Source organism: Brachyistius frenatus, unplaced genomic scaffold, assembly GCF_029030835.1.
Source record: "Brachyistius frenatus isolate BFR_SWC_R1_liver_20210118 unplaced genomic scaffold, ASM2903083v1 Contig_24, whole genome shotgun sequence".
Classification (NCBI taxonomy): domain Eukaryota; kingdom Metazoa; phylum Chordata; class Actinopteri; family Embiotocidae; genus Brachyistius; species Brachyistius frenatus.
In genome coordinates this window covers 4,694,885-4,705,048 of record NW_027210623.1, presented here as the reverse complement: position 1 = coordinate 4,705,048, position 10,164 = coordinate 4,694,885, and the positions used below count along the sequence as shown (strand labels likewise).

At 44.5% G+C, this 10,164-nt stretch overlaps 1 protein-coding gene across 2 annotated transcripts; it reads right to left on the bottom strand.

Annotated features, from left to right (window-relative positions):
• Nucleotides 1-691: 691 nt before the first annotated feature.
• On the bottom strand, nucleotides 692-8,555 carry marchf7 (membrane-associated ring finger (C3HC4) 7). 2 transcript variants are annotated; one of them, XM_069697818.1, is made up of 11 exons: nucleotides 8,397-8,554; nucleotides 6,578-6,774; nucleotides 5,146-5,289; nucleotides 4,854-5,025; nucleotides 4,453-4,638; nucleotides 3,186-4,341; nucleotides 2,881-3,050; nucleotides 2,690-2,793; nucleotides 1,818-1,922; nucleotides 1,535-1,583; nucleotides 1,204-1,381 (listed from the first exon to the last, which is right to left on the bottom strand). In XM_069697818.1, the coding sequence occupies exons 2-11, from the start codon at nucleotides 6,755-6,757 to the stop codon at nucleotides 1,290-1,292; spliced, it is 2,358 nt and encodes a 785-aa protein (XP_069553919.1). In that variant the 5' UTR covers nucleotides 6,758-6,774; nucleotides 8,397-8,554; the 3' UTR covers nucleotides 1,204-1,289. The 2 variants fall into 2 exon arrangements, with proteins under 2 accessions (XP_069553918.1, XP_069553919.1); XM_069697817.1 differs by lacking the exon at nucleotides 1,535-1,583 and having other exon boundaries at nucleotides 692-1,381; nucleotides 8,397-8,555.
• Nucleotides 8,556-10,164: the final 1,609 nt, after the last annotated feature.

The following is a 10,164-nucleotide window of genomic DNA, read 5'->3' as shown; positions in this document are numbered from 1 at the left end:
TCATTTAAAGGTAACAGATTATACTTGGATTTAAACGTAGTTGTATTTTTAGGGCCCGAGCACCGAAGGTGCGAAAGCCCTGTTGTTTATCCAAGCGACTATTATTATTCTCTGTAAACAACTGCATTTTTGGAGGCTTTATCATCCTCAAAAACTCATGAAAGTTGCTACAGCCGTCTACCCCGGTGAAAAATTTGGTATTTTAGTGGAGTCACGAGTGGGTGTGGCCAAATGACTCGCTAGCGCCCCCTAAACAGTAGGTGGCTCCATTTACCTACATGCATGATATATGGTGGACACCATTACTCAACAGGAAGTCCGCCATTTTGAATTTAGTCACCATCTTTGGCGACTCACAGGTTGTACTTTAAACTAATTCCCTCTTCAGATTTTGTCGGACCAACCTGAAATTTAGTCTGCGCACTCTTAACATGTTTGAAATGAAAAGTTATCAAAATAATTTGTTTTCGTCGATCGGTGTGCCTGTGGCGCGGCGGCCAAAAAGTGACCCAAAAGTCGTCTAAAATGTGATATAAAAGTCATACTATAGCACTTCATGCAAAGATATACCACTCTGTTTACATCGTGTCAGCCCGATTGTAATAGGAAGCACCTCCTTTAATTACACTCTGCCTCCATCAACAGATAATAGTGAATCCATTTGTAATTGTAAAGAAGACTTAGGAGAAAAGGCAGTTTGCAGTCAATCTTTATTCCCAAAATGAAAAGCATGAAACTGGAGTTGTACATACATAAAGCCTTTATGAAGCATTGACGAAGAAAATTTGTCGATGGCGCAAGTTCTCAGTGGGAGAATTCAGAGGAAAACAGATAGAAGGAATAAACACTTTTCATATTCTCTCCCAAAAGCATTATCTTGCCATCACACGACAAGACTACTCCATTCCCGCCTTTTTGTTTGAACATTAAAGCACTTGTGGTATAACAGTTAAAAAGACTTTCATTCTTATTGAATTAAATTGAATAAAGTGCACGCTGAAAGGAACAAAAAAAACAGTGGTATTAACCAAAAATATTTAACGCACGAGTTCATTCCAAGTTTGCATATCTGCAAAAGCCACCAGCGACGAAGGCGAGACATGTTTGTGCATTTGGCAGTTCTCACTGCTATTGCATTTCAGATGAACACAACAGTGTCAAAGCGTGTGCGAAAACTGGCAGAGCTGCCATATGGCTTGGCCAAGCCCGGCAACTTAAGATCATCCGACCCACTTTTCTTTTCCTTTTTTTTTTTTTTTCTCTCACCCTCCCCTCCCCCCATTTTCACATTAGTACTCCTCGTCAAGATCGTCGTCCAGGTCAGAAAACTCAATAGAAGGTCTGTTGTCTCGCCCCTCTTCGTCACTTTCACCGTGGCCAGCTGCAATCAAGACACATGAAGTCAAATTGTGCGGCCGCATAAACATGATAACAAAAACACTCATCTGGAGTTCACAGCAATGCAGAAAAACTGGTAGCTTGAAACAACACAATGACAGATGATGGCCCGCTTGAGAAGAATTGAGCAACATACTTTCAAGATTGTCCATGTGTTCATGAAGAATTCTCACCAGGTTGAATAACTGGGTGAGAAAGGGAAGATTTGCCTCTTTTCAAGATATGAATTCTGCCACAATGCAACACTTAGGTCCGTGCAAACCAGAGTATACGCGAACTAGAAAAACAGCTGTATGGTGTGCTGTATACTGTAATCTGACAAACAAGACAAGCGGCTCTTCCAGCCGGTGTTGAGAAAGACTAATGAACTATCACCATGGGTAAATGTGCCGCGTGTCCGTGGACGTGCGTTTTCTCACCCCGGCCGCATCGACAGCTCCAAGGACATCAGAGAACCTCTGCTCACAGAAATGCAGCAGCACCACCAGGTAGAGGCCGCTGCTGATGAACTCATCATACTCTGACTGTAGAGCAAGAAAAAGGTTTCAGCACACTGCCCAGTTCTTTTACAGCATGTAGAGGTGGGAGACAAAACAAAGCCCCACTTAAGACCGTTTTCCACTCCCAGAGGCGGCTCGGCTTTGCTGTACTCTCCAAGATGGAGATGGTATCTGTTGCTATTTTTGGTATCACCTCCCCCGAGGTTCCAACCGAGCTGAGCCGAAACACAGAGGGGATGTGAAAACACTGCGGTCTGAGTGAATCGTCACAATCACTGCGAATGCAACACTTTAAAGAGACATCGCGGTAGTTAAATGTGCCGTTGCTGTAGTAACGGCCCTGCATTGAGGGGGTACTATGTACAGAGGAAAACGAAATGCAGAAAAGTATTACCCAGTACTGAAAGCACGTTGAGTAGAGCCGGCACCAACGGGGGAAAAGGGACTGAAATGGTGCTTGTCAAAGATTCGGAACATTTTTTTGTAACTATTTGATGTTTTGAACAAAACGGTATCAACATATCAGAAGATTTATATAATTTTCGTACTCAAAGCTCTCAATCAAAATACGAGCAGTCATCGTGTTAGCTTGTGTTATTTAGATTTATCCATTAATGTTAATCCATCTGTGTAACACAACATGCTTTTATGCATCAAAATTACACAACTCAGACAACTCTTCAGATATGTTCTTTATAAAAAATCACCATAACTGAATCAATCAGCTGTAGTTTATTTTAAGGACTGTGGATTTTAAAATGATTTTTATTAAGGTAGAGGAAATGACTTACTTGCACATGAGTCTTGTATAACTCCTGAATGTCAAAGTTGTCAATGTTCAAGCGCAGCTTCTCCTTACAGAGTTCACATGTTGTGATGGCCTCAAGATTTGTGCCTGAAAGAGGAAACATTTTAAAATGTAAAACAAATCAGGGACTTTGTAGATGAGATGTGGTTTTGGTGAAAGCAGTGTTTACCGTACCCGAGCTGATTTTGGAGTGAAGCCACCTCTTGATGCATTCCTGGTGGACATACTGCAGACTGCCTGTACAGCGGCACGGCTGAATCAGGGGGTTGGATGAAGATTCCTCCCCCATCTGGCAGATTCGGCACCGGTCCCCTTCCTCCTCATCAGAATCCTCCAGCAGCAGTCTAGAGCAGGAGAGAGAGGATATCTAGTTCTACTCTTCTTGGGCACTCTTCACAATGCAAATAAATTAAGAGACATCAATAAGGCTTTCATCTTGTCCTGTAAAGGATATTTTGTGGGAGATAAAAGTCCAGTACTTCTCTTTGATCTTGCGCAGCTTCTCTTCATCCCTACTGGAAATGGTCTTCTCCTTCTGGCCCTCCAGCTGGCTCTCGCCACGATCCGATGGACCCATTGAAAGGTTTTCATACAGTCTGGCTATGCGGCGAGGCAAAAATCCAACCGAGGTATCTTCCAGTTCAGGTAGCGTTTCATCCTCGATTTTGGAAACACCTGCACCACAGGCCTCTAAACCAACTGCTCCTTCCTCTTCTTCATCGTCATCCTCCTCTTCATCATCCTCCTCATCATCATCCTCCTGCGACGCTTTATGCTCAAGGTCATCCCACCTTCTCAGTAAATGCTGTGGACGACTGATGCCTTCGTCTGAACCTGCAGCTGCCTGCGTACTCTCGGCATGTCTTCTGAGGCGGGAGAGGAGGGGAGGGCAGCGGCCACGGAGGGAGGAAGAAAGCCAGGAGGAGCCGTTGCCTCCACCACTGCTGTTGCTATGACTACTGCCAACGCCAGGCTCTCTCCACGATGCCATTCTGGACCGAGGCGGGCCTCTGTGATAGTCATCGCTGTTGTTTTCCTGGATAGGGTTGAGGTCCGCTCTATGTTTCCTGAGGCTACCCAACGTCGTGTCCGACCCTCCTCTGTCAGGGTCCACACTAGACATCCTGGCTCCCTCGTCACTGTCCACAGACTCCCCACCCGTGGATGGACTGTCGTCGTCAAGGGAGCGAACGCTAGAAGAGCCACTGGAAGAGTCTTGGCTGGAGCGCCGCGAAAAGAGACGGGACAAAAGGCGGCGTGTAGAGCGGCGGCCATCCGACTCTCCACCTTCAGGAGCCGGCCTCGGAGGGAGAGTGGCCTCTGGTCTGGCCGGGGGACTGGTGTACCGGGGTGTGCGGGAGGAGTACGAGGAGGAGATATCCGAGGAGGCTCCAGGGTTTCCTGTTTTTTCCTGAGACGAGTGTCGGCTGGACGAGCCGTTCAAGAAACGGCTTGTGGTTCTGCTGCTGAAGTCATGCACCAGAGGAGAAGTCCGGTGGGAGGAGGAAGAGGAGAGGTGGGGATTTAGGTAGGCGTCTCTGGCAGTGGAGGAGGAAGAGAAGGAGGAGGGCGAGTAGGTAGTTTGTTTGGGGCGAGCTCCCTGTGCATATGTGGAGGTCACTCGGTCCGTCTGATCTGAAACGAGCAAAGAGAAGAGCAGTTTGTGTAAGACTGACCCATGTTTGACAAAAACACTTAAGACAGGTTGTGTTCTATGTGCGTGTTTACGTCATATAATATGCCTACACAATGAGGAAACCAATCCAGGAGTCCGAACTCTTCTTTCTCCCAAACCTGAGCGACTGGGCTCGCTCTTCGTCTCTGGCTCTCTCCTGGACAACAGCGGCTTTGAGGAGGAAGATGACGGCCGTGAGAGAAACCGGCTGGAGCTCCACGACGAATCGAGCAAGTCACTTTGTTTTTCAAATGTACCTGTTCAGAAAAAGATTAAACAAACTGTTTACAGGTTTGCCGAGTTCATTTGACAGGAAATAATAGAATTTGACTGAATCTCAATGTAATTCTCCAGTACATTAAGAAAATATTCTGTTTTATCATCAAACATTATTTTATAAGTTCAGAGATTTCTCTAACTATCTGTGGGCAACAGTTTTTCTCAGGACCTTGAGAAGTTCAGTATTATGTACCTCTTGCACTGCTAAGCCCATTACTGGAGTAGGTGGATCCTGTAAATGAGGTGCTGGGCGTTCTCGAGTACAGTCCTCGGTTGCTGTATGACAGTTTGGCCCTTTTAGAATCGGCATCATCACTGGCGTTCAACAGACCCGAGCGCAGTCCAAACCTCGCCTCAGAATCAGTCTGGGGAAATGAAGGCAGACATTGAAATATGAATATATTTTCTAAAGACATCATTCAGTACAATGGTTTTAGAAAGTACATTTAACCAGTTTGTATTTGATCACAGAGCAGCTTCAGTACCACTTTGCTCCTGGCGCTCAGAGGGGATTCGGCCAACGGCCGGTCGTAAGTTCTGCTGGAGGGCGTCAAAGAGGGCAACTTCCAGCTGGTGGAGCGGCTGTCGGAGCTGCTGTAGTCTCTTGATGAGCTCAGGAGACGAGAACTCTTTGAAAGGAGAGGAAAGTGTAACACGAGGCATTAGTTAGCGCTCATGCCTGAACATTGTTTTGATAATGCGCTTCCTTATTTCGTTTGCACCGCATGCTCTAGTAGCACAGACACATGCGTGGAGGTCATGCAGTACATCTTCCTGCTAACAGTTTTACACTGGTGACTGTAAAGGTGTCAAGAAACTTAGCAATAGACAAAAATGGAAGAAGACTGTGAGCTGATCTCAATATGCATGAAGACAGGTTTAAACAGATTAGCTTCGTAAGTATTTCATGAGGAAGGACATGTCCTCAGCAGATCGAGGTGTCGTGCAAGAAAGGACGTGTGTGAGTGTTTGTTTCTGTTTGATAATTGACTGTAACTGTAGAACACTAACAGATGTGAAAATACGTCTGTACAACCTTTTTTTTTTTTTTTTCCCCGTACACGCTTGGTGTTCATGTGACTCAGGTTGGAAGAAAGAAATTTAAATAGATTTGTCCACCCTCTTTAGAAAATAGCTTAAATTGGTGCTCATCTCAGTATATAGGTAATAAATAAAGGACAGATAATAGAAGGTGGTTTGATGGGTCTCAGCATCTATAGAGTCTTCTGGTAAAAACAGGACCAACCAGACCAGACAGGCCCCCGGCCAATAGTAACACTATCTTTTGAGATGGGCTTTGACGAGCAGCAGGACTGAAATACACACAACATGTGCCAAGGAATCTAGGCTAGCCTATAAAAAGACCTCCAAAGTGTCTGCTGCTGCACTGCTGATATACAAAGTCTGCTGCTGTATCACGCTCTTCAGGGAACCCGTAAGAAAAGAGCTTACTTGAATGTCCTTTCTGTGGCATCCGCTAGAAAGGCAGATGACTAAAGCCCCGAGTAGGATACAGACACAGATATCGAGTGCAGTTGTTGGCGTTGCTCTTCCTTGTTTGTTTTTATCCTACTTAAGCCAAACACTTTCCCAGCTGGCATTTTCATCCTGCATAATTTTTGCATATCTGAGCTGAATTAGTGGAAGCTAGCGCTCAAGGAAAATTAAAGCAAAAAACCAAACAAACATAAAAATCTCTAAACAAGCATGAATCTAATGGGAAACTAGAAGTATGATATACAAGACAGCAAAAAAAATGATACAGTAAACAAAGGGAGTAATGCATTTGAATTATATATGGTGCAGGTAAATTCATGTATGAAAGTGTCCACTGTGTATAAAACAGCAATGATAAGTGTGGTTTCTAGCCTTTAGCCATTTGGAGCAAAAAGCCTGAAGGCTGTACCATCAGCTTACCTGTTTGTCGGGGTCAGCTTTGTAAGGAGACGATGCCCTTGGAAAGCGGTCATTATTCAGCACCGTGTCCCTGCTGTACAACCTACTGGATCCCAGCGATGAGGAGGAGACTGACGGACTGGACGTATAGGACGATCTTGAGGACAGACAAAACGGAAGTCTGCGAGACCTGGAGTCCATCACGGATTGTCTTGAACCTTGTGAGATCAAGATGACAAATCGTAAGATACTGTTGCGCAATAAAACGTAACACGATCCGAGACTAAGGTATTTGCAGTGTTCAGATGTGCTATTAGGAAGTTAACTTTCGTATAAATGCATCCCCACCAAACAAGAAGACAGGATATGAAGTCGACACCTCTCGGCACGGAATTTTAAAGGGCCTGCGACCTCTCAACCTGTTGGGTAACACGGCCCGGCGAGGCCTACATGTGCCTGCATGTCTGATTTGTTGGTGAAGCACACGTGACGGTGTGTCTGTAAACACTAAAACTTGCCTCCATGCTGCATCCTGGACTCGGTATCAAAGTCCCAGTACCTATCTTTGGGAGTATGAACTCTGTCACATGAACATGACACTACCAAAAAGCGAACAGCAGCACTGCATCTACGCAAACAAGATGCTCTTTGACACTTAGGAGACACTCAGCTCTTGAATTATTAGGCAGCCTTACCAAATCCACACGCATAATGCCGAGTCAAGCACATTTGCAGTATTTTCACGCGTTTACTGAAGTGACCTTAATCACTAATGGATGCACGTACCGAATGTAGCAGGGCACCCGGAAGAAAGAGTTGAGTGTTTCTGACATAAGGTGGTACAGTTTTGAGTTACTCCCTGGTATTGATATGCTTCCACAGACATTCGTAACAGCACCTGTGGTGAAAGATAGCCGAGCGAGCCAGCGGCCTGTCAGGCTCAAGTGAGGTGGAGTAAAAACATTATAAACTACAAAATAGCACTAAAGCCGTCGAAAAGATATACAAGCTGCGTGGAGTTTATGTTTTACTTTCTACTTTCAGAGACTTTAGTTTGAAATACTATTTAATTATGTTGTCTTTTACTCAGACGTAGGGTTGCGCAATATGGACAAAATAATATACCACAATATTTTTGACCAGAAAATTCTATGTCAATATTTGAAACAATATTGTAGAGATGACTGCTTTCACAAAATATTTAAAATACTGAGATTTCTGGTAAAAAGAAATAAAAAAAAAAGAAATAATCAGTATTGGGGATATAATGACCGAGTGGTTGAAGGTAAATAACAGAACAGTCTGGTAAGTTTAGAAACTGAGATCAGGTCTTTAAAACCTGGTAAAAAAAAACAACAAAAAAACAACAACAACAGTTACACCTTTTCACAATATTACGATATCCTAAATCTAACTTGACATCTAGTCTCATATCATGATACAATAAAATACCGACACATCGCCCAACTGAAAAGTGTTATTAATCCATTCATATCAAAGAGGGCACCGCAATTCAACAGCACCATAAATCCCAGCCTCCATAATGACCTTAAAGTTAAATGAACACAGAACAATTCAAATGACCATTACAGCGTTCATGAAGGCGCAATTCATTGCAGAGCTGTTTGAGTGGTGAGACTGCAAACATTTCAGCTGCAGGTGCAAATTAGGAGTAAATTAAAATAAACAGTAATTAACGGCAGGACCTGACAATTAACGAGCCTGAACATCCAACAACTGCACCGCGTAGTTTTAACGGAACAGACGACTTTGATCGCGGGTTTAATCAACGCCCTGTATTTATTTATTTAAAAAAAAAAAAAAGGTGGGCACACATTACCTCGACTGCCTCGTGAGGGGCTTTGCCGTTTGTCATGTATTAAATTTGCCAGCTCCCTCCTCGCCACCAAACGCCGATACCGAAGACTTTTGTCAAACAACTCTCCGGCTCAGCTTCCCATTCGACAACACGTAAATCCTGTGAGTTAGCATTAATCTCAGCTCAACGTCATTTCCGGTTAACGCTTCCGCCTTCAAACTTTACGTCACTTGTTGTTTTGCTGCGATTACGTTGCACGAGGAACGTTAGCGGTCAACTAACAACTCTGACGAGGAAAACAAAATAAATAAATAAATATATATATTAAAAAAAAAGGCCTTGAGTATTCACCACCTTCCTGGGTTGACGTTAGAGCTCGTTCAGATAATAAATATAACGGAATAGTTCAAAGACGCCGTTTTCCGACTCTTTCCGGCTCCGTTAGCCGCAGGCTAGCTGGTTAGCTTCCCCACAAAAGCCCGGACGTTTCACGCGCACCGGTCGCGCGACGCTCGAGCGTTTGACCCGGTCGCACGTGAGAGTCGCCGTCTGCACCACGCGCCGACGTGTTCCCACTAAATACACAGGACAGCTCGATGTCGGCGCGACGCCCTCACCTTTTGGGTTTCGGTCCCTCCGTTTAAGCACGCCTGTAACTATGGCGTCTGTTTGCTGGCTCTGCCGTACGACGCGGAGGGTTAAGCGACTCCCGGTGGGTCACCGGGTCGGTGGGAGTGGTTCAGACGGCGGCTCTCAGGTGCTTCGTCTGCGCGCACCAGGTCCGTCCACGAGTTCAGCTTTGAAGCCACCAAATGAAGGCAGTCCCGAGAACAATAACAGGCACGTTGTTGTTGTTGTTGTTGTTGTTGTTGTTTTTACGCCACTGATAAAAACTCAACCTCCTTCCTCTCGTCGACTTTGTCTCATCATAATAAATTCCCGAGCAAAGTCAAAACAACACCCCCGTGTGGCTTCGGGAAGACATCAGTCATGTCGAGATGAAGTCCACCCCGACTACACGGCAGACATTTTGGCTCACAGCTGGGGGGAAAACTCAGGTGTTTTAATGATGGCTTGTATTTCCCTCAGGGGAAGTCCTGCTTTTGTACATGTTGGGGTGTCTTGTCATTGTTTATTGGAACTGAGCCATCTTACATACAACTTTGCTTTCCATGGAGTCAAAATGTCTGCCGTGAAAAGGGTCCTTGTGAGTATATGATTTATGGTCAGACAAACCTTTAAAATGGACCTTCCAGTAAAGCTGCGCGCTCAAACCTGAAGTCTGCTCCCCTCTTCAAAAAATGTCACATACCCACTGCAGTAATGCTCGTGTCATCACATCAGTGTCAAAACTCAAACCTTTTAAAGGTGCAATATATGATTTTTTTTTGTTAGGTTAACTCACAAATTAACTAAATCTATTTTGAAGTAACGCTGTTGACGTCATGTCAAAGATTTTATTGTATTGTTTTGTATTGTGTTGCGCAGATGTTTCTAGTCCGTCCAGTCGCGTAATACCACCCTGCACCTCAAGAGGCGACAGTGAGTCACTGTAGCATCCAGTCTGCCCTCAATCGCACATGAGAGGAAGAAGAAATTGCTTATTTTAAACTCTTGTTTAAATAAACAATAGAACAATAAACCAAATAGAAGCAAAAAAAAAAAAAAAAAAAAGAAAGAAAGAAGAATTAACATTTGCATGGCTTTCCTCTGCAGGCATGAAGTTTGATGCTGAGCTCACAGCGCTTCTTCTAGACTGGTAAGTAAACAGCTGTCAACGCCAACCTTG